At 38.5% G+C, this 24885-nt stretch overlaps 1 protein-coding gene across 1 annotated transcript in view; it reads left to right on the forward strand.

Annotated features, from left to right (window-relative positions):
* Positions 1-23030, forward strand: part of lgr4 (leucine-rich repeat containing G protein-coupled receptor 4) — a 66394-nt gene extending 43364 nt beyond the window's left edge. The window contains exons 5-18 of the mRNA XM_036543958.1: positions 3518-3733; positions 4020-4091; positions 8113-8181; positions 9180-9251; positions 10492-10563; positions 12583-12651; positions 12932-13003; positions 13098-13163; positions 16921-16992; positions 18782-18853; positions 20171-20296; positions 20767-20879; positions 21457-21513; positions 21669-23030. Coding sequence (XP_036399851.1) covers positions 3518-3733; positions 4020-4091; positions 8113-8181; positions 9180-9251; positions 10492-10563; positions 12583-12651; positions 12932-13003; positions 13098-13163; positions 16921-16992; positions 18782-18853; positions 20171-20296; positions 20767-20879; positions 21457-21513; positions 21669-22966 — 2446 coding nt within the window. The 3' untranslated portion in view covers positions 22967-23030. The remainder of the gene's footprint in view (positions 1-3517; positions 3734-4019; positions 4092-8112; positions 8182-9179; positions 9252-10491; positions 10564-12582; positions 12652-12931; positions 13004-13097; positions 13164-16920; positions 16993-18781; positions 18854-20170; positions 20297-20766; positions 20880-21456; positions 21514-21668) is intronic.
* The last annotated feature ends 1855 nt before the right edge of the window (positions 23031-24885 follow it).

The following is a 24885-nucleotide window of genomic DNA, read 5'->3' on the forward strand; positions in this document are numbered from 1 at the left end:
CATCTCTTTATTCAGTATTTGATTAATAGATATGCCATTCATTCTTCACGTTTTCATAAGTACTTGGCGGTTTTATGCCTGGATATCCATCCATTGTGTTACACTTATGCATTTACAATGTAGAGAAATAATCACTATAGAGTTGCAGACAAGCATTGTGTAACTGACATCCAAATATGCATTTTCACAAATCTCTGGTAATCACTGACAATATTACTTGAGCATGGGGTTCTGTTAAAAGTTTAATGTTGAGGCTGGTTTGGTATTATCAGGAAGGCAAGGATTATTCTGATATCCTGTGCCATTGTGTAAACAGCAAATTTGTGTACCCTGTTAATAATTGTTCAGTAAGGTACTGCCATCTACATGCCTGCTCCTCATTACCCCAGAATGTCTGTCAGGGAAAAGGAACTGATTTGGACTAATTTATTGGCACAGAATCATCTCAGTATGGAAAATAATAATTGTGATATAAAGATATCACATATTTGAAATGTTTGAAATTCCCTTTCATACCAGAAATTTGTGAACAAATTATTTTGTATTTTCTCATTATTATTTGATTATGTAATATTTGATTATTATTTGTTTTTATTTTATTCAGATCAGTACATGCACCAAAAGTGATATTTCTTTTTTTAGGTTTTTTACAAACTCAGTAGCATCGCTGTTTACAAAAAAGATGAAAGACTGAAGAGTGCTGTGCTTTTAAGAGCATTAACAGTGGTTTGGAGTCCATTTTCTCTGGGGGACAGATTCTCTGTTCAACTCTTGCTGAGAAGTCATTATGTAGCGGGGGTAAAAGGAGGTTTGCCATTCACAAACAGGAAATAATTTGGCTTCAATTATCTGGCGGGGACCCTCATTGTGGTCGCACAACTGAAATCACTGAGGCAGACTGGTGTCTCTGCCGAGCAGCCAGTGCCTGTTTGCCGCGGGGAGAGGGAGCTCGGTTCTGGTCGTGCTGCCTGGTTTTGTGTGATGCATTTCGACGTGGAAAACCACTCAGTCGGTGCAGAGGCTTGTTCAGCGGTCTCGCCTGACTCATTTACCCTCAGCGAGAGATGCGCTCTCAGAAGGCTTGTCTTATGAGATCATGGAAACCGGAGGTTTGCAGAGATGGAGAAAAATGCTTGAGTGCGAAGTGACGTCTTTGCACCCGCTCGACAGGTGCCCCACCCCCCTTCTCTTTTACGGCCTGGTATTCACAAGCTGTCCAGCCCTCATATGCTCAACTGAATCTCTTTGGGAATGTTGAGTGATTCTGGATTTTAGGAAGTTATTCCTCAGAGGTAAAGAGCCTTTGTTAAGCCTTTCAATGCTCAGTAGAAAATTGCTGATGACATCCTACTCTTTTGATGGGACATTCATACTACTTTTAACAACTGCTTTGAAGATAATGATTCCCTATGCCATCTGGTATTGATGTGGGAACATTTTATACAGTCAGAAGATCAGCAGTTGAGTTCAGATAATGTACACATCTGATGCTAAAGACACCCTGTATTGTCCTCTGAATAGTGGGCAAAAATGATCTCAGTAGCATAATTTGACTTCTGTTACACAAGCTCTAAGAAATGCAATCGTCACCCACCAAAAGCTATGCAAGCTTGGAATTGTGGGTAAAACAGAATGTACAAGTGAGGAGAAAAGCTGGACATATCCACCTTTTGATGAATATGGAATCAGTGAACAGGCCAATTCTAAAAAGAAGCCAGCAAACATTTTCTTTAAAGGAAATGCTTCTTTGAATGGTACGGGTGAAGAGTAAGCACCAGTTTGCCATAACAGTAGAATTGTATGTCTGTAAATGAAAACATCACACTCATCTATGTGAATGATTTTTTTCCTTCAACAAATAAAGGGTACTGCATGCTGTTAAATAAACAGAATTCCTGACGGCTATTTAATTATGATTGGACAGCCTTTCTTTCTAAAGAGGAAGTTTCATTTTGACAATAAAGTACATTAATGCACATGTTTATGCTAGCCAGGATGCAGCAATACATCCATTTGGTTTGGGTTTTTTGTTATACAGTAGGTATACATCAGCCCAGACTGGGATCTGACTCTCAACCTACTTTCTCACACGTGAGACATGAGCTTTTATTTTTTCTCTCACACTATGGCACATGAATCCTGTAAACAAACAGAGAGGAAGCATTTCTTCATTGCGTTATATTGCATTGCTATGAAAAAATTGGCATAGAAGTTTTGAAAATTTGTTTGATAACTGCTGTTTTCATTATTACAGAGCTGTATTTTAACAAGTAATTCTTCCCCAACCATGTAGTAATGCACACTACTGCTTAATAACTAGCTACATTAATAACAGCTGTCCTACAGGTGTGTAACTGTGGGGTGTGCTGACAGAGAACTGAGTTAGGGAAGCACATTGCCATTGAATGCTAAGCAGGGGTGCAGGACATAGACACATAGCTGGGAAAACCTTATTTGGTAAAACATAGGTGTAACTCCAGTAATTACCTAACATGAAACCCTTAATTTCCATAACTTATTGTTGAACTGGACTGTTGAACAGTAAGTTCTGGACTGATAATTATTTTGCCATCCAGATAAATCAATAAAACCAAAACACCTGTATGAAATGTGTGCAGAATCCTGAAAATTATGATAATCACTCCATCGCCTTAATTTTCCTAAGATAATTTTCAAACAAGCTACCATGTGGACAACTGTAAGCTTGTACTCTCCAAAAATGTTAAAATTTGGAAGCCTTGTCTTACTGTATTAAGAGCTGAAGTATAGAAGCATAATAAGGCACAGTTGATCACTGATGCTGCTGGAATGGATCTGAAGTAAGGCATACTTGCAGAAATTCAACAAATATGCATGCTCCAAGATGACATTATAGAGGCAAGCCTCATTTTATCTGACCATGTAACATTACACATCATAAAACAGAGTGCTTTTCTTTATTGTACATTTCTTGTGTTCTTGATGTTCTGATGTGATTAGTGTATTATGCATTATGTTAAATTATTCATGTTACATTATTCATCAGATGTCTTTAAATGAAATTCCCTTTTAAGCTGATCTTTGGAGGAATAGGTCAGCCATTGTGTTCAAGAAATTCAGTTTGTTCAACTCATTCAAATTGTTCCACTCATTTTAGCTATGCTTGTACAGTAAAAGTTGTATTTGTGTAATTTATCCTTATCCCTCAGAGCAGGGATTAACACAGCAGCAGTACACTTACCTTCCTTATTAAATGAAAAATAATTTAAATCAATAAATTATTTTGTGAGAGCAGACAGTTCATTTTCCACATTTAAGTTTACAGTTTTACTCACAAGAACTCTTTTTTACCCCTGGAAATGTCTTTGTCTGGCACAGTTTTGCACCCAGCACAAGGGTGCAGGAACTGCAAAGACTCTCTAATTTGAATCCAGGTGTCCAGAGGCCTAGTCACTGCTTATCACATAGGATACTGGGTCACGCAGTTGATCACACAGTTGTTTTCTCTGTACCTGATGAAAGTATTGTGTCTTTGCAGGCGGTTAGATGCCAACCACATCACAGTGGTGCCAGAGGACAGCTTTGAGGGGCTGCAGCAGCTACGCCACCTATGGCTGGATGACAACAGCCTTACAGAGGTGCCAGTGGGACCACTTAGCCACCTGGGCAACCTGCAGGCTCTGACTTTGGCCCTTAACCGCATCTCCTACATTCCCGATAACGCCTTTGCAAACCTCTCAAGTCTGGTAGTGCTGTGAGTAACCACTCTTCATAATCTTGGTCTTGTTATCATCTTTACAGTATTTTCAAGCCTTATGTAAACACCTCACCCTGCTGCCCTCTGTGTTCACATGAACCTGTTTTGTCCCAATTTATCTCTGTTGTAAAGCAGTAGGTTGAGTTTAGTGTTTCATGTTGAGAACAGTCATGTTTACTTTGTGATGCATTTCATGCCGTGCTATGTAACAAGCACTTTACATTTATCAGAAATCAACCAAATGTGTGAAATGTAGTAGGTGAAATAGCATTTATTCTTTTAGGCATCTTCACAACAATAAGATCAAGGAGATTGGAAAGAATTGCTTTACTGGCCTGGACAACCTAGAAACACTGTAAGTACTTTTAAACAAATATGATGTGTTCATGTCCTATGCAACATGTTGTTTATATATTATTATGTGTTATATGTAATATTTGCTCTTGAAAGGCCAAAAAGCCACAGTCAGTTTGTATAATTTACATAAACATGGTGATGTCCCTTAATGGCAACAAAAGCTAACCTTAAACTTCAAATTTGCCTAGCCATTTTGTTAGACCAGAGGATAAATCTTCCCTTAGAAACTACAGTATGATGTGACAATTAAAAAAAGTTAAAAAAAATAAATAAATAAATAAATAAAATACTGTCAGCTATTAATAATGGAAACAGAAGAAAATAAAACATGGGCTTCTGTGAAACAGTATTCTGTGAACAGTATTCTGTGAACAGTATAACAGATTATGAAGCCAGCAAGTAATTTTTCAGGTTGTAGCAATGTCTTCCAGGGAAGATCAACTGAGTATTGTCTTGCAGAGGTCCAGAGATAAGATCTCTGCACTGTTGTCTTGTCTCTAGATGACAAATGTTGTATTGCTTTAGTGTACTTCAGTCTAAAGATCAGGACCAATATTTTTCTTGGGGTAAATTTAGTAAATATTTCTGCGATCACATAAGAACTATGCCTGTGTCTTATGCAAAATGTTTGGCACCTGGAATCAATACATCCAAGTTGCCCAGCATCTTTTGTGCCTTTTATGTTAGCTTAGCAACTGGCAGAACTTTACTGACACTGCATAGCACCACCTCAGCAGTTTTGTATAACCTAGGATATTAGAAAGGATTGCTCTATGAAAAATCTCCCTCAGATTCTGAAACGTACAGATTTTCTGTTAGTCTGAGGGCACAGCTGCCTCATTTGATTTGTTTTGTTATATAGATGATGAGCTCAGTAGAACACAATTTCTCCCCCTGTAGAGCAGGACGTTGGTGTATCAACTTCCTCTTATAATTGCTGCCAAGATAAATAGTGTATAGTCCAAGATTGCTATCTAGTTTCCCCTTTCATTGTTCATTTCCTCCTGTATTGCTGAGGATTAGAACGCCTTGACGTCTTTAGCCTGGAGGGACCCACAACATTTTAATACCCTTGGACCTGTTATAGTTATATATATATATATATATATATATATATATATATATATATATATATATATATATATGGCAAACTGGATTTATATTGAAAGCAACACTATACCAAATTGTTTTCAAATATTTTCCTCAAATTTCTTGCTGTTTCACCATGGCCTTAACCAGTAACCAGTAATATTTAATATTTATCAATCTTTAAGTTGACCAGTTGTCCAGACATTCTGTCCCAGCATAAGTTAAGCTGACAACTGCAACCATTAATAAGCTTGTGTAGTGTTTGTTGCCCATAAGTTGGAAATAACTGATAAACCTATAATTTCTGTAACAATTTAATTGTCACTATTAGTATAAGCTAATAAAAACAGTTATTTAATTAGCTGTGTAGCTGTCATGGATTAGTGTGATCAGCTGGCAAAACTGAAAAAAATACAGAAAAGCATGAAACTTTTGTCTTTACTGAACAAGCACCACGTAAGACAATGAGTAGTTTGGTGTGAAAATATCAGACTTTATCTATTCATTTCAGTTTTTCCTGGAGTGCACAATATCATTACTCATCACTGCTTATACACAAATAATTGAAACATGTCCACATAAAACTTTTTTTTTAAGTGTGCACTCTTGTAGACTCTGTTGAAGAGGGCAGTTGAGAGCAGATAAAAGCTCCCATTTCTCCGTCATGTTTCAGACATTAGTAACTGTGGTAACCTCTACCCGACATTCAAAGGGCGAGTGGAGCTGGTCTTAGTTTGAACTTTGGATGGGAGCCCTCTGGGAAAAGCAAGATTTCTGCTAATTGTGCTTATTGCAAAGAAGAAGGAGAATTCATATATAAGATTATTATAGAGTACACAGGTGATGTGAGGAAGGAGTGACTTTATATATCCAGCGACATGATGTGTGGAATTGTTGTCTCCTGTGTTAAAATCCCAACATAGATCTATTCAACGTATTGTTTCTTTAGAATTATTTCATTAGCTAATGTTAATTTTTATTGTACCATTTTACTTGGCTAGTGAGCAATCGACAACAGGTACAGAGAAACTTATACACAATTTCCCAATTTAAGAATAAGTCTAACAATTAATTTACTTTGTTCTGTTGCATGTTGTTTTGAATATACATATTTTTGTGAGGATGTAACACTACACAGTTTTTCAGTGTTTTTAAACAGTGATGATCCTTCAATAATCATTATTGAAACGTCTGCTTCTTACAGTTAAATGAGCAGAATTCCGGTATCATTCAACAGTGCACATTATTTCTGTGCATAATAACACCAACTGCTGTTAAAGATATAATGTGTAGTGAGCGGCCACACAGATATTGTTTTTGATGAAATAAAAGATTTATTGGGAATGTGGGTAGAAATAGCATTTTTATGTAGGGCATGAAAAAAATCGTACTCAGGCTCTGAATATGATCATACTGTATCTACGTCTTGCCGTCAATCACACTTATTTCACCAGGTTGTACATTTCGGACTTTATCACATTGTATGAGTAGTTCTCTAATGGGGGTCATATTTTATAGCATTGCTTACAAACTAGTTATATTCTTCCTTGTCATCCTTGTCAAATCAGTATTTAGTTAAAAACCAGTAACAATGTAGGATTCTGTGGATGTTTTGCATCACCCAAAGAAACAACTCATGCACAGGAATTGCTATCATCCTCGGGCCTGGACGCCATACTTGTGGTTGTGGGATTTTGTTTTTTCATGGGTGGGGCTAGGCTTTACCCTTCAGTGAGGTACTTTACCTCAGATGCTCCTGTATAAATAGTTTACAGATTGTGAAAGTAGTTAAACGTTGCCGTTGCAAGTCAGAAAGAAGAGAAAAGAAAATAGATAATACATTGTCATGCTATTTATATAACAGAGGACAGGTTTACCTTAAATGTCCAGTTCAGTTAAGTGATATTCACTGTTACTGACAAGCTTTGAAAGAGTTTTACAGGAATTTTGTTCTTTTTTTTATAAGATGACTGGTTAAAACCTCTGCCCTTTTTTCTTGGCTGTTTCCCAAGCACGGAGGTGTTTTGGCTGTACAGAAATCCCATTTGCAGCTATGTATCTCTAGGGAGTGGTGTTTGCTCAGCAAGGTATTTGCAAGGAGAGTCAACAATGAAGCCTGCCAAGGGATGATTTGCAGAGTGCATTGCAGTGCTATGTGCGACTCTGTTGAAGCTATTATTTTGATGGAAAGGTACAGCATGTATTTTGAACACCCATCCATGCCAACTGTGTGTACCTTGGTGCTATAGCAACCACTGGCTCATTTTTTGGGGGTTGCATCACATGGACATGGTGGTGCATTTGCGTCCAGCTTGACAGGATATATGGTAAAGAGGAAAAAGTTAAAAGATGCCCATTTTCAGTTTTTTGTTGCAGCACCTCAGTACCTCAGTACTTTTGTTGTTACCCCTCAGACACTGTGTATTTAATTTCATGAAAATGAAATTGCATATGAAAGCCATTAATTTGTCATATTGCTTTATGGCCCTCTCTGAGCATCATAATGTTATCTAATTGTCAGATTTCTAAATGTGAAATGTTAAGTTGGAGTTAGATTTATTTTTAATCAAGTCTAATTGCTGAAATGTCAGCATCTGATACCATAGTAAAATATCAGAAGATTACTGTGGTGGAGTGGTGTATCCTTTAGTGCAAATGCGACTGTATCATGCTGAAAAGTCAGTGTCTTTTATCAATATCTTTTTATAAATATTTTTTGTTCTGAATAAGTGTGTACTTCTCAGAATACAAATCAAGGTAAGTAGACTTTTAGTGAAACCTATTCGTTAACACTGCTCTTTGGTTTCATAACCAGGGACAACACATTTAGTATCTCTCCCTGTTTTTCTCTGTCAGCATTTAGACATAATTGTCAGAGTGAAAGAGAATAGATGAAGGACTGAGCACTTTCTGTACTACTTTTTTGCTAGGGATTTGAACTTCAACAACCTGGTGACATTTCCAGAGGCCATCCAGGCACTTCCCAAACTGAAGGAACTGTGAGTTCAGAGCAGCTGTCCAACACACACGTGCTCATAGAGACATATAAGCACACACAGTCAGCCAGGTGCACACACGCACACACAAACACAGACAGACACTGTATATTCAAGGACACACAAATCCATGCATTGATAGACTCACTCAAACATAAACATGCTCAAACTCCCCTGAGACTCGGACAAGCTCCTACACACAACGCCATTCACACACTCACTCAGCCACATGCAGAGATACGCACACATTTGCACGCTTGACTGCTGGTTGTGTATATTCAACATTGATACCTCTGGAAGTAAAACAAATACAGATGAATGTTATTTTTGGTGTTTAGTACACCATGCACATTTTATGGTAAGGCTGTTAAATTGGATGGGTGTGTCCTCAGAGGAATTTGCCTTCTTTGTCCTCCTCTGATGAGCTGTGAAATTCAGCACGGGGGTTGAGAGATTGATGAATTGTCCAGATGGGGCCCAAAGATTACAATCCCCATTTTTGTTATTCTTTGACTCTGTTTCTATAAGAGCTGCAGGTCGGAAAAGCTTTTAGCAAGAGGAAGAAAAATGAGGGTGGTGTTCATTTACAATGACACCATGATCCCCTGGCTTTGGAGAGATGAAAAAGAGACATGCCTTGCTTGCAACCAGAAAAAACACATCACTTATCTGTTCTGTGTCTCTCCTAGCCAGGTGCTAAGCCTTTCCCCATGTGCTCAATAAGTGGGAAGGAGTCTAAAGAAGTGAGGCTGTGTATCTCAAGTCAGCATCTGCCTGTCATCTTCAGACAGATGGCTTTTTTATAACTTGACAGCCCTGAAAGCATTCATGTTGCCTGTCTATCACAGCATTCAGAGAGTGTCTTCCATGTCAACACTTCACAGTGTCATTCGCTTGTTTTTAACAGGAGGTAAACCAGACTGAGGACTGTTGCCCTCAGTTTACTAATATTGGGGGAGGGATTGTGCTGATTTATCATGTTTTTTCCCCCAAACTTCTAGTGGATTTCACAGTAACAACATCGCAGTCATCCCAGAGAGAGCTTTTCATAGGAACCCTTTACTCCGTGCGATGTAAGTGTTGACAACGTTATCACCCTGTGTCCCTTTTCCCCCACTTTCTGAGTTCATCTGAACTTTCTGGATTATAGGTTTGTAGGCAATCATTAAATAAAGCATGCCATGTTGGGTGAGAAGTGATGGGTACACCCATTTAAAGCAAATTGAACCACTACATTAAGACCACCACTTACATACACACTCATTTTTAATGCTGGAGTGAGGACAATACCCATACAAATAAACATTTAATTTATTTTACCTGGAAATTTTGAGAGTTGTAAAAGTTCAGTTTTGTGAAAGTTTAAGGCTCAATGCAGTGGTGATTGGTTTAGATACGGATGTTTCTACTGATTTGGCCAGTCTTTTTTACATCTCGAACATTCATTGACAGATGAAGCCAAGCTTTTATACACAGCTTTTCACAGAACAAACAGTGACGTTGTTTTCTTTCATAGCCACGTTTCAGGTGGGAAACCAATCCAACAGTAGCAAAACTGATCCAACATTGTTGCAATTGAACAAATACGTACTCCATATGTCATTCTTTACATTTTGTATGTTCACAGTAGAGGACAAGGGACAAAATCAATCTCTAGTAAATATAATGATAAGTAAATATAATATGTTTCAAATTTCAAATAAATGAATGTTTTTTTTTCAATAACGTCATGTGCATTATAGCATTGCCAACAATGTGATTTTCTAATAAACATAATTACATCTTTATTTATAGTGTAATTGAATATTTGAAAGAACTAATGCGACCAGCCAGCTGTTCGGTCTTCATTAAAACTACCCACTCTACAAATTTTTCAGTAGTTTAACAACATAACTGAATGGTTGAATTTCTTAAGTAGTGATTTAATAGTTAATAGTTACAGTGTCCTTATTTACATAGCCATATGCTATATGTTGAATGTTTAAAATTAATATTTGTGTGGAAAGTTCTAAACCATTTAAATGCATGTGTGCACAAGATGAATGAAAGAGTATAGGAGAATTACAAATGCATTATAAATGTTGTCTTGTAATGTCAATCTATTGAAAATGCAGTTTTACCAATGCAATGGGAATTGCTGGTTGGCTCATAGTAGACAGCTGTCCGTAACCTATGGCTCATTAATTTTTATAGAAGAGTATGTTGGACCTGAATGAGCAGAACATCCATTTCATCTCAGAAAATGATTGTTGATGATACTAAATATTGTCGTGTCTCATATTATTCTCTCTTGCTACCATTTTTGTTTTACAGCCACCTGTATGACAATCCTCTCTCATTTGTCGGTACCTCCGCTTTCCAGAACCTGTCAGATTTGCATTCTCTGTAAGTTTGCTCAACAAATATCAGAATGCATTGAGACAGACTTATGTCTGTCTCTTTGAGTTTTACATTTTTATTTTTAAAGGTCAATAACATTATTTATTTAATGTTACATTGACATTTAAATACATTCGTTTGGGAGATGCTTTTATCCAAAGCAACTAAGGTAAGTAAGGCAGAGTACAACACAAGCAAAAAGCCATATAAGGAGTCAACAGTCTTAGAAGTGCTGCATGACCAAGTTTCAATAGTTGGCCAGACAAGGTACAAGCTAGCTAGCTGATCAGGGCAGTATGTTTCAAAACGCATGGTGGTCAGTTACGTATGTCCCAAACACAAAAATGAATCGATCAATCTCGTGTTTAAGAATTTAAATGTCTAGCTTTATTCACCTGATCAGTTTTGACCAGTATCATCCTGAGTCAAGGACAATATTCATCAAACTGAATTAAATTTGTACTATGGAAAAGCAGTAAAATAAAGTGATTCCCCAATCAGGAAGAAAGTACCTTGTGGAAGATTTATTTTGCTGTTGAAGTTGCATGATTTTACAATTGGTTTTAATCAGAGATTTAAAAGTCCAAGTGTAAAAAGTAGGCATACTCTCAGTATTTGTTCCAGTCACTTGGATTTTCTCACACCTCTTCAGGAGGAAGGGGGAAATAATAAGTGAAATCAGATGGTTCATTGCATGAATGGAAAACATACATGCAAGTACATCTAATTTTGAGGATTGGAGTTTTCCACCTCTGGTTTTAATGGACAGGTCCAGTGTTTTTTAAGGTTCAGTGTTTTTAAATCTGACAGTAGTTAGTAGTTATTAGTGTCATTTACAGTATATAAAAATTGGTGGTTTTGTTGGTGCATTTGTTTAAAAGGCATTTCTCTAAACCAGGCACATATGGCATAACATTTTTTTACTTGATGGAACTACAATAGATAAAACATGTAACAGTACCAATCATATTAACTTGCCTACAGCCAACAGTTGAGTAAGTGCTCAAATAATCATTTTACATAATAGTCACTTTTTGGAACTTGAGCCAGGTTGAACTGGAACCACAAATCAAAAGGCTAGGTTCCTCTTTGCGTTTCCATTCCATTTCCTCTCACAGTGCCACTCCTGGTTGCACCTGGCCACTGCCAAGCCCAGCCAATCAGGGAAGACAGTCTCCTGGCACAGAAATCACAGAAGCATGTCATTATTCTTGGAGCAATGTCTGGTTTTTGATTAGTAACAGTATGAAATATTTATCTTTGACCTGTCCCACATTTAGCCAGCTACTACATGTACTCATAGCTTGCTAGAAATTATGAGCTGCTCTCTTTATAGCTCCCATTGCCAGTATTTAAATTGTTTCCACTTGAGACTTAGCTAATAACCATTTTTCTGGTAAGCTGCCATTTTTCCCAAAACCACCAGGCAAAATGGGGGCAGTTTAAATACTGGCAGTGGGGTCTAGAAGGAAGCATTGCTGCATGTATAGCCAGAAATTGCAATGTTTTTAGGAAAGGACTGCTTCAAGATTTTAGCAAGCTGTGAGCTTGTTTTGAATCATCCTAAAACAAGTATTTGCATATGTGCCTTTTACCTGCCTGACATACTTTTCTAATCCAGTAGTTCTCACTGTCACCTGATTGGCTGTGTCTGTCAGACAACTCAACATGTAGGCACAGTTCTTTTTAGCTAACACCAGGTTCATTATGGGTCTGAAGCAGCATATCCATATTGTGTGGCTCTCATTCAGCCTGAACAGAGAAGACACTGGCAAACTCCCAGGAACCAGAATGTGGTTCTGCAACATTCCGGTTCCTGTTCTGACAGTTGTAAAGCCCTGATTCAGTGCTTCACCCCATGTGCTGGATGGTGAAATTATAGGTGGAATGATATATCTTGTACTGTCTTGTGCTAATGGAAAATGAGTGAGTAGGGATGCAGCCGTTTTACAAGTGGGGGTCAGTTTTATGATCAGATCTGGAACAGTGTTTGAAACTGCTCTTTATCTCCCGCAATTGTTTCAGGATGCTGCGTGGAGCTAGCATGATGCAGGCTTTCCCCAGTCTCACTGGAACAGTCAACCTGGAGAGTCTGTGAGTATTCAATACACAACACAGACAAGACTTTGTGTTACTATCCATCGTGCCATACATCAGTTACATCCACCAGTACTTGCAGCCAGTCAGTCAACCTGGAGGATTTCTGAGCCAAGTATTCCAATTACTAGAAACCTTATGCAATACAGTTCACACTTAAACAGATGCCTGAATTCCATATTGTACAATGTCAATCAGTTTGTTCACATTGTCTTCTGAATTTACCTCTCAGGAACCGGATATGTTGCTTTCTGTATATAATCAACATTTTTTTCAGAACACTGACTGGGACAAAAATCAGTACCATCCCAGCTGGGCTTTGTGAGGAACTGAAACTGTTGAGAACCTTGTAAGTTACCCCGAAACATGAGCAGTGGTCCATCCTCCTGTTTGAGAGTATGACTGATCTCTAACTCATAATTATGTTCCCTTTGCCTCATCAGAGATCTCTCCTACAATGAAATAAAGGAGCTGCCAGGCTTTCAAGGCTGTTTTAAGCTTGAAGAAATGTAAGTTTGATGCCTATTTATTTATTTCACGTGTTTATTTGTTTAATTGTCAGACACCCTGATATGGGACTCTTTGTCCAAGTAACTGTCTACAGTATATTCCATTATTGTAATAATGCACTCCTTGCATGAAATATGAATTTATGATGTTCCATTGTAGGATTAACTTTTAGATTTTAGGACTCAAATTGATATAGGTTGTATTTTAACACAAGTAAGTACCATTCACAACACACAGGAATTTTCCTGGGTAATATGATGAATTTCCCATGAAATGAGAGTATACTATTCTACAAGACTAGCTGCTACATTTAACAGCATTGGGAAATTAACAGTAAGAATTCATTTCTAGTTTTCAGTATGTCAAAATATCGTACAACCATATCCTGTATCCTGAATCCTTTTTTTAAATATAATGTAAAAGGATGAGACACAATTAGCTCACACTTTTAATATTTACACTAATAATTCACACCCACATTTCTACTTTAAAGTTGAAGTATGTCTCAGAATAATGCCTCAGAATAATGCTGCAGCAACTCTGGAAAGCCCTGATGTGACTATACTGTCACCCCACCTAAGTTTCATTCATAAAAGCTTTCAGAAGCTCAGCCTTCATGTATACATGCAGAGCGATGCACGTGACCCTAAGTGAAGTGCACATCACTTCTACAGGTGGGATGGGCAGAAAAGGTCTTGCATCATTCTTTCGGTTTTAAGGACGTTGCGGAAAGGCACTGCAGTATTTTTGCTCTTCGTATTGTGTCTGGTGTGAACGGTCCATTATGTTGTTTTCTTTGGACGCCAGGTTTGTTTTTCCATGGCCTGCATTTGAGGAACTGGGCTGTACAGAGGAAGGGGGGAGAGAGAGGGAGGGATGAACAGCACAGCCTCTGGGACAGCATGAGGACAATTTGATGCCAGATGGCTTGCCAAACCGCTGCTCATTAAAAACGTGTAACGCTGGTCCAACCCACAAACGCAGAGCCAGCTGAGCGTTGCGCTGTCAGTCCTGCTCCCTGCCTACCAAACCCACTGGCTTCTGTTCCGTCGCAAACAGAGAGCGGCACGAGCTCACATAGCAAGAGAGCACTGTTTACATAAAGAATGACATGTAATTATGCAGTAAATTTAGATTTATGACACAGTATCTCATTTTTCACTTTTACTCCCCCATATGAAGGCAACCCCTACTCATAAGTAATATATGTTGAAGTGTGAAATTAAAAAAAATGTGTTTTGTGACAAGTTAGTTTTTGTTCTTTATACCTAGTTACATGTTTGCAAATCATTTGTAACACCTGCCTTTTTATTTTACCTCCAAATTTGGGGAAAAGGTACCTCAAGGGTAAAATGACAGTTCTCCCTGGTATCAGATCTGTAGGCTTCAGTTTGAGTCTAGAGCTTTGATAGCTATACTTTATTGTGCGTAAATTGTAGCTGTAGTGGTGAAAAACTTGCTGGTTAGATTGTTCCAACTAAATCTTTATATTGTTTTGTTTTTATTGATATTGAAGAGGTATCATAGCAATGATATTATAATGCTAAAATAACTTATCTTATATATATATATATATATATATTACATATTATATAATATGTTGGATCTTTTTTATAGCTTTTCCTGTTTCATAATTCACAAATTAAGAAAACAACTTTGGTCACATTCCTTCAGTGTAGGATGATCAGTAATAGTCATTGCATTTTAGAACCAAAACACTGTTTTAGTGAAGGGAAAAGCAGTTTCAGTAGGTGCTTGTGATAAACAGGTCAGTATAAGACTGTTGTGTTTTCATTATAAATTAATTGATCAAACATTGGATGCTAAGAAAATCACCAACACAGACAGTGCACTAGACACCAGTGTAAATATATGTATGTGTCTGTGTCAAATATTAACTTTTATACAGCATAAAAAAATTGTCCAGCAACTGAATGCTGAATCTGACAGTTTTCGTAAATGCTAGACTTAAAAAGATTAAAATGGATTCATTGCCCTTTTTTAAAATTCAACTTTTTTCATTAGAATATTTCTTATTATTCCCAGTAACAAATCCACTTTGTGTCTTGCAGTGTGACTGTTGCCAAAAAAACTCACTATTAAACTGCACTACCACATTTCTAATTGTCATGAAATGAGTGTGAAATTAAGCAGATGTAAGACTCTGTAGTACGTCCATATGTCACAACTAATTGCCAATGACATCATAAGATTCACTTATGTGTTTCATTCTGGCCTCAAACATATGGTACTGTTTTGTGATTGGAAAAAAAAAGCCTGAAGGAGATAATATACTTTGGTTCAACAATTGAAGCAGTTGTACAAATCAGATGTCCTCCACAACAGAACAAGGGTGCACATCCACAACTGTGGTCTTGCCAGTAGCAGCATCAATCATTTTAGTATAAGGTTGTCCAAAGTCCACTGCTCTTTTCAGGCTGCAAAGTGCAGCAGTGCTGTTTGAGCTGTATTTCCTTTCTGGGTCTGAGAGCTCTGTGGCATTTCCATGGTGCGGTCAGTGGAATCACAGCATCTGCCATTGCTCCCTGCAGTGGGCCTGTGGCTGGCCAAACCAGTGTTGTTCTCCACAACATGTTTCAGACGCAGATGTTTTGCTAACAGTCAAGTTTTGTGTTGCTTCACCTCCTGTTCCACTGTGAGATTCTGCTTTGCATATACAGTAGCAAATGTCATTTTACTCAAATCACCCTCTGGGAAGTATTGTCAGACAAGGCTTATTGTAGCTGGTCTTTTCATTTTTTCCCCCATTCACTGTGGTTCACTGAGGCAGACAATGACCAAAATGTAACTGCTAATGGCCTTGCATTTGTGAAACCTAAACCGATGTCAGTATCAGCCATTTTGTTCATATGCAGATTTTTTTTTCCATTTAAATGACTGATTCTGTCCGTGCTAGTTCTGTAAAGCTATAAAGTTAAGTTATTTTAATTTGGTTTGAGGAGCATAGTTATTTAACTTGTTTTTAAACACTGGGTCCCTGGCAATAAGTTATCTTACTGCCTGGAAAGATCTATGGTAAAATCTGTGATACCTTAACTTATTTTCACAATGCACATTGAAAATATTAGCTCCATGTGATACAGTGTACTTGTCATGTCACAACACTTTAGTTTTGAAACCTGGATTAATTTCAGGAGGCTGTACCTTGCTAAATGTAATATAATTACTTGAATTTTCTGTCAAGACATAATGTAATATTAATCAGTATTATTATAAATGGTAATCTATAATATGTAAATGTAATCTGTGATCAGGCAATCCAGGGAAACTGGACATTTTTGTATTTCTTATGATTTGTCTGCAGTGTGTGGTTTTGTTTTGTGAGGGGTTGTGAAAAGGCAGTGTACTTTCTGAAGAAGGAATGTTATGCTGAAAAGCTTAATAACCCCCTAATTGAAAACTTTTGCACATGGAAGAACTTTTGCAGTTGGAGTTTAATGTTGCTAAAGCGAGTAAAATAGCTGACAAAGGACACATCCAATCATAAACAGCTTCACTGTTTATGATGGCTACCAGTCAAGTCATTTCAGCTGCCCTTCTGAACAACAGCTAATCAAAAGTGAGTCATGGTTTGGGGCAATGCAAGGAGGGAGTGTCTGTTTATAGTGGAGGAAGAAAATGAAATGGGGAACATCACTTCCTGAGATCCTCTTGTACGATAGGCCTGAGCTTCCAGATGTTTGTCGCTGTGTTTTCATGAAGCAGTTTTTTTTCCTTCTATTACTGTTTCTGCAGAACCCTGCAGCACAATCGTATCCAGGAAATCCATGGGGACACCTTTCAAGGACTGACTTCCTTGCGCATCCTGTGAGTCCATTTCCTATCGCACATGGAGCACTTTGCTGTAAAAAATGCACGTTTCTCTGTGTTGAAATTGAGCCGTTGCCAGAATGTGTGTGTAGAGAGTGCCAGGGAAAGTAATGCCATCCATCATAGACTGACAAGTGGCTGTGGGCTCATTTATAACGGAGGCCATGTCGGTAAGCCCTGCATTTCTGTAACCAGGGGAATGGAATAGTTTCAAGCCAGGAAAGCACAACAAGTATATAGTGAACCAACAGGGAATGTGCAGACAGACAGGTAGATGCAGACATGTCAATATCAGCACACATCTGTGGAACTAGGATGATGTGGCATGTGATTTGTGCTTGTCTGTTTTTTTTTCTCTCTCATTTCTATTTTTATTTCTCTCCATCTTTGTCTTGGATGCATTCCAAAATATACACCACAGAATTAATTCCTCAGCAGAAAAAAAATCTTGTGTATGTGTCAATTCAGAATATGCTTTTTAGAAGATAAACTTTAGTATGTACCTTTGTTTGAAAATGGTGTTTTTAAGTAGGTGTTTTTTGAGATGTTCTCTTAAAAATAATTTCATAGAGGTTGTGAGTATAAATATAAATGTTTTGTGAAATGCAAATGTGTTAAATATTTTTATTTCCTCCATAGAAAACATAATAGTGACTAATAGAACATATTTACACTAAGGCCTGGATTCAATCACAACTTGACCAAAAATTATAAATACAGTATGATTTTTTCAGTAGAAACACAATTTGTTTTCTTTGATTTTGGTGTTTGCTGAGCTTATGTTTGTGAAGAAAAAAAATATTAAAAAAATACTTTCAATGAATTGAGCATCAGAGTTAAGACAAACCTTGATTGAATTTACACATAAATTATGAGAATAATCCTGTTGAAATCTGAGTGGGATATATCATTCATCAAAATCACCGGCATGTCACAGGAAGATTCGCACTGCCTATGTTTAGCATCCATGCAAATATCAGTCAGCTATAACATTTCTTCCTCTGAATGTTTTGAAGGGAGTGTCCCTACTCAGATTCATACCTCCAGAAAAATTCTTATACAGGGCTGCCACAGAATCAGGCTTGTACTCATTGCCTTATACTTCACCATCCATCATTGTATTTGCAGATACCCAAATGCAGGGTAACTTTTGTCTTACACATTATGCATTTGTACAGATGCATATTAGGCAAAGCAATTAAGATTATGTTTTTTGCTTGATGCTATAACAGCACTATACCAGTATTAGAGCCTGCAACCTTTCTGTTCCTCTTGTACAAGTGCTTCTCTACACTGCCATCTCTGGTGCTACAGCATGAAGTACGCCATATAAAAAAAAAAACAGAGGACCAATTACAATGTCTTAACATTATTCATAGATTAAGGCAAATTACAGTGATTACCTTTAGTATATTATAACACTGGTGTTGATTTCAGGGTTCACCCTTAACTATTACTCTTTAGACTACTGTCTTGGCAATAATGAAAATTGGCAAATATATAACTAAGTATGTTTTTGAAATATTTGGGGAATATTACATTTTGTTATTCAGAGATAATGCATTTTTAATTCTTTCAGAGCAATGCCCATAATAGGTTAAATGCATGTACTAACAGGTTTACAAGTAACAGGTGAAAAGAATTTGGCAATGCTGGCCATGTGAAGACAGTGTTATTTTCACACTGTCCCTCTGTATTTTGTAACTAGTTATGCACCGAAGAAAACACAGTGGACTATTAAGAAATATTCCTTTCTTGAACTGATCATCTCTGTTTCTTTCCACAGAGACCTCAGCAGAAATGAAATCAAGTCAATTCACAAAGATGCATTCTTCTCTTTGTCAGCTCTTACAAATCTGTGAGTACCTTTGTCTACTATATACTGTGTGAAAAAAAGCTGCAGTAATGTTTCAGTATCAATTTTATCGATATCTAAATGATGAGAAATATACTGAAATGTGCTGAAATTACTTGGGATCACGCCATGTGAATTATGTGTTGTGCAAGCCATCTTGTCATAGATTTTTCTCAGGATTTTCACTTAGAAATCTTCAAAACTGTTGATTTCAGATTGTCCTTGGCAAGGCAGGATGATTTGAGTTTTTATTCCAGCTCCAGCTATACTCATTATCTGATAATGAATTCAGTGTCTCATTTTAACACAAACAGATACAGATATGTATGCAGAATTACATGTGCATCAATGGATAACATAGAAATGTTGTCCACCCACATGCAAAATGTTTAGCTCTTGGTAGTGAAATCATGCATATTTTCAAACATTAAATTTATATGCACTGGGGAAGTGCATTTCTATTAATTTAATACAGTGCACTCTGTTTATAAGGATTACTAATGTAAAAAGCAACTGAATATGCTGTTGTAATCTATTAAGGTTGGTTACAAGAACCATTTTGGTTTCACTCTTAACATTTGCAGCAATACAATATTCAAATAAAGTCCAGTGGTGCTTAATAATGGAAACAAGCCATTTCGAATTTGATCTCAGTGATCACAGTCTTGCAAGTTGTGTTAATTACAATACCAGGTAAAATATTTTGCCAAAAATTGTTCAGTTTAGGTAAGTGCCTAGATGCCACTTGATAGGAAAAGTAAACAGGTTCTGCTGATGAAAAACACCACCTTCTTGAGGCATGCAATAGGGAACTTATGACTCACCAAAGAGAGGCATACTTCCACAGTCCACACTGGCAAGGTACATATGACATATGAACACAGTGCTACATATCACAGAGACAGTCAATATGAGTCAAACTATTATTGTACATAAGAAAAGATGTTAAGAAAAAAGTTAAGGACACAGATTGCACCATGGCATTGTAGCCCACATTGAACCAACAAATTGTCGTGACACTCCAAAATAATTGATGTGAGACATATTATTTTTATTTATGGAAATATGTTTTTTTTCCATACTTGAAGAATTCTCAAACTTTGTGCCGTACAGATTGACGAATAAAACTGAATTTTTCTTCGTTTTTTGTTCAATTAACATTTGATTATTGAACTTAGTATTTCATGATATTATGCCCATTAATTCAAACAACAGAACCATCTCTGATATCTAAATTCATGTTGTAATCACATGCTCAGTAGACATCTGTTCATGAGGTGTGGGTTTCTGTAATGGCACTCCGATCCATGTGTTTTTCAGGGACTTGAGTCTGAACTCTCTGAGCAGTGTGCCGACGACAGGGCTGAATGCGCTGACCCAGCTCAAACTGTCCGGGAACCTGCAGATGAAAACGGCCCTTGCAGCCAAGAATCTACCCAAACTCAGGTCTGAAGGAAAACTTTCTGAGTGGTTGAGCTATGTTGTATTGTATTATATCTTCTGTTTGGTGGTGAACATTGAATGAATGTTTACTGCCAGCAAGTCTCTTGGATGTGCATGAGACTTAGCTAAGCAAATGGCCCCATGTAGCTGCAGTATGTCTCCAGTTTAGCAGAGTGGTATTAAAGATTTATGAAGTATTTTTTTCAGCACAGTCCACAGGAGTTTAAAGCTAGTCCAAGTTTGCAGAAGCTGCAATGATTTTCTGAGCTCAGACTATGTTGAGCCTGCAGTCAGATAAGCTGAGCTGGCTGGCTGCAGGAGAGAAGACTCTTTGTACTTGACATTCAGTGCTGCCTCCAGAAGGCCTGCTACAGCACAACCATTGCATCACCATGGTAAATAAGAATCACTGTCCAGTTCCAGTGTGAGCCAACCAATGAGATCATGCGATTGCTCTTCCTTTGGTTCGACAGGTCAATATCTGTTCCCTATGCTTATCAATGCTGTGCTTTTGTTGGATGCGATACCCTTGTGAGTGCAACTGAGGAAGATGAGAGGAAAAAAGATGTGAGCACCCAAGTCACGGGTAAGATGCCCTTCTTTCTCTTACCATGAATGGTATAGCATTGTAATTGCTAACATGTATGGTACAATGCATTTGTTTTGAAATGGACAAAGAGCTTTTCTTGAGAAAGCGCTATCTATGAAACATTGTGTAGGTTAAATCCAGCTTCTTTACAGTTGAAGCCTTAAAAAACTGCAACATGTACTACAATATTCAGAGTCATGCATATAGTTTTGCTAGTAACATGCTCAAAATATTACCATAAAAATTAGTGCACATTGCACATTTAACAAAATTCATGAGTCATATTGTTCCAACTGAATTGAATTAATCTGAGTAGATCATCTCGTCATCATACTTTTTGTGTATCAGGTTGGAATAAAATTTTACTAAAATCTTTAAAATCTGTTTGTGTATGTGTATACAAGCCAAGCTGAAGATTTGTAGGAGAAAAATAAATAAAATGTCTTCATAGAGAAGTTATTGACATCAGACATTACAGCAAGCTAATCTGAATACTGGTTTGAATGCCATAGTTTTCAAATATGTTTTCTGTCAGATAAGCTACATTGTTAGTGAGATGGTATTTGTGTTGCAGGAGGGGAAGAAGAAAGTGAGAGGGTTCAGCTCACCATGCACTGCTCTCCTTCTCCAGGTAATTGAATCTTTCTTTCTCTTGTCCTCTCATTATTTTCCACAGACCATTTGCATGAATTATAGAGGCTAATGGGAAAATGCGGTGAATTGAGGAGTAGCTACAACAGTTATAATGATGTCTGATAAATTACCATCATCTGTTATTCCTTGTAGGAGCTTTCAAGCCCTGTGAGCATCTCCTGGGCAGCTGGATGATCCGCCTGACAGTGTGGTTCATCTGCCTTGTGGCGCTGGTCTTCAACACCCTGGTGCTGGCAGCCACATTCTCCCCTGGTCGGGTGCTGTCTCCTGCCAAGCTGCTTGTCGGGTTACTGGCAGCCTCCAACCTGCTGATGGGCATCTATGTGGGCTTGCTGAGCGCTTTGGACGCCGCCACGTGGGGCTCCTTTGCCGAGTTTGGGGTCTGGTGGGAGACAGGGATGGGCTGCCAGGCCAGCGGCTTCCTGGCCATCTTCTCGTCCGAGTCGTCGATCCTGTTCCTGATGTTGGCAGCAGTGGAACGGAGTGTCTCAGTACATGAGCTGCTGAGGAAGGAGGAGAGGCAGAGGGGCAGGTGTGGGCGCTTCCAGCTGGCTGCCGCGCTATTGGCTCTCTTGGCTGGGGTGGCAGCCTGCCTGCCCCTCTTCCATGTTGGGGAGTTCTCCTCCTCTCCGCTGTGCCTCCCCTTCTCTACTGGGGAGACCCCATCTCTGGGCTTCACCGTCACACTAGTGCTGCTCAACTCCCTGGCCTACCTGCTAATGGTGGTAGTCTACACGCATCTCTATTGTGGCCTCGGGAAGGCTGACCTAATGGAGTCCCTCCAAGCCAGCATGGTCCGGCATGTGGCCTGGCTCATCTTCACCAACTGCATCTTCTTCTGCCCAGTGGCCGCCTTCTCCTTCGCCCCTCTGTTCACCGGCATCGCCAACAGCCCCGAGATCATGAAATCCGTCACGCTCATATTCTTCCCCCTGCCCGCCTGCCTCAACCCTGTCCTCTATGTCTTCTTCAACCCCCATTTCAAGGAGGACTGGCAGAGGCTGCGCCGTCTGGGCTGCAGCTGGAGGGAGGCCAAGACCGTGGTGGTGGGGGCGGCGGGCGGGGTCACCCAGGAGGGGAGGTCCACCCCGGAGTTCAGCTATGACTGCAGTGTGTACTCCCAGCTCCAGGGTAACCTAGCCATCTGCGACTGCTGCGAGTCCATCCTGCTCACCAAGCCCTCCGCCTGCAAACACTTGGTCAAGTCGCACAGTTGCCCGGCCCTGGCCGTGGTGCCCTGCCAACGGGCAGAGGGCTATTGGTCAGACTGTGGCACCCCCTCTGCCCAGTCAGAGTACGCTGACGAGGGGGACTCTTTCGTGTCCGATAGCTCAGATCAGGTTCAAGCCTGTGGCCGGGCCTGTTTCTATCAGAGCCGTGGGTTTCCTCTGGTCCATTATTCTTACAACATCCCTCGCATCAAAGACTAAAACCCAGAGTCACTCAGAAAGGCCTGTTTTGTGTGTGTGTGTGTGTGTGTGTGTGTGTGTGTTTCGATGTGTCTGTGTATTTGTGCATGTCTGTGTGTACAGTCACAAAACAAACTGTAAGAATACAAACACTATGAAACATGTACAGGTTCCCTGTACACAGAATCCATTCAGGAAGCACTTTTCTTATCACTGTGTGACTAGAGACTCGCCTATCAAGAAGGGAATCTGGCAATACGCTAAACTTTTTTTGAGCCATGAATCTTTTTTCAATGCTTATTTCTGTTTGCTTTTGTGAATGCTTGTGTGTAATTATACCAAGTTCACTGTCAAAACTGAAATGGAAAAAAATACCAGAGGTGCCTGGTTAACTAGGGGAAATCATTTATCAAAATGCCTCTTTTTGTCTGTCCTTATCACCTTCCACCTTTGAAAGCAGGAATTCATGAAAAGTGTCTGTTTAGAGTGGTGCCTACAGTACTGTTGTGCACATGTTAACTATTTTTTGACTGTTCTGTTGATGCATATTCTGGCTATAATTGACTGTCCCATTTTATATAGCAGATATGATCATCTTCAATCTAGATTTTTAAATAAGAATGTAATATAATGGAATAATATTTCCATGGCAAATACCCTTATATGCTTACATGTCCATTAGAATAAAGTCATACTCAAGGAGGCAACACATATCTATTATGCACTCATGAGGCTGAATCTACTGTTATAGTCAAAGGTTCACAATGACAGCACTGATGTTTGCCGTGATTAACATTACCATGTTTTCAGCATATGCAATATGGATACCAGCTTCACATCCTGGCAACTTCAAGTCTCCCAGTGAACATCAGTTTATGATGGTGTATACCATGTTGACATGTATGTCATGCAGTTCTGTGGAAAATGATTTCATTTGATTAAGTGTGCTCCATAAGTAAGCTCTATACCCAGTTGAATTTTTCTTAAATCGTCGCCATATTTTGAGAGTAGGGCCTTATCCTTCTCATTTCAGTGTCTTTTTACCAGTAGATTATGCTTGCAAAATAGTCAAGATTCTAATGTTTGGTTCAAATATTTGTGCAAATTGCATTTGCAACTTATGCAGGGTATGGTGGCCATCTTTAGTAATAAAAGAAATATTGGTTGCTAAATTATAAGTTTGCTCTGGATAAGAGCATCTGCTAAATGACAAAATGTAAGTGACATCCCAGTGATGGCTGTCGCCAAATTGGACTTCAGCTCTTGAATGCTTACTGTTGGATCTTAATGAATGGAATGAACAGTGATTTTATTTAAGGGGTCATTTATGGTGAAATATGTTGGAAAAGCAGTAGTAACTCAGTGTTGTACCCTGGAGTATAAAAACAGGTAGGGGAATGCAAATGGGATCTCATTTATTCCCCCCAAGAAAACGGAGAAATTTGTCAAATCAATTTGCAGTGAAAGTCAGCAAACTGCAAACTCCTGTCCCCAGAAACCTTTGAATATTCTCTCCATGTTTATAACAGTGCCCATTGTACAGCAACTGAACTAAACCATTCACCATTTATTAGCTAATGTCAGTGTCATCTTTTTTGACAGTAATGTTAGCCACCTAGCCAGCTATCTTTCCTTTCCCCTATTTTTGCTTCTTACCATCCTTGCTGGTAATCCCAAATTTTTACACTTATTTTAAGATTACTTTTGGCCTTAATGTAAGATGTAGTAAGCAATGTTGAAATGTTAATTTTGACTTTTTTAAATGTAGCTGACATAGGTAACATAGCTGACTTTGGATGTATGTTTTGATTTATCTAGCTGGGTAATGAATAGATACCTTTAATTTGTCAGTTCAGTTTTATGACAATGAAACTTAATTCAGACCTAGTTGTAGCTCAAACGAACACAAATAGCAATAGCAAATGAAATGAAGCTTAAAG

Source organism: Megalops cyprinoides, chromosome 13 (assembly GCF_013368585.1).
Source record: "Megalops cyprinoides isolate fMegCyp1 chromosome 13, fMegCyp1.pri, whole genome shotgun sequence".
NCBI classification, from domain to species: Eukaryota; Metazoa; Chordata; class Actinopteri; order Elopiformes; family Megalopidae; genus Megalops; species Megalops cyprinoides.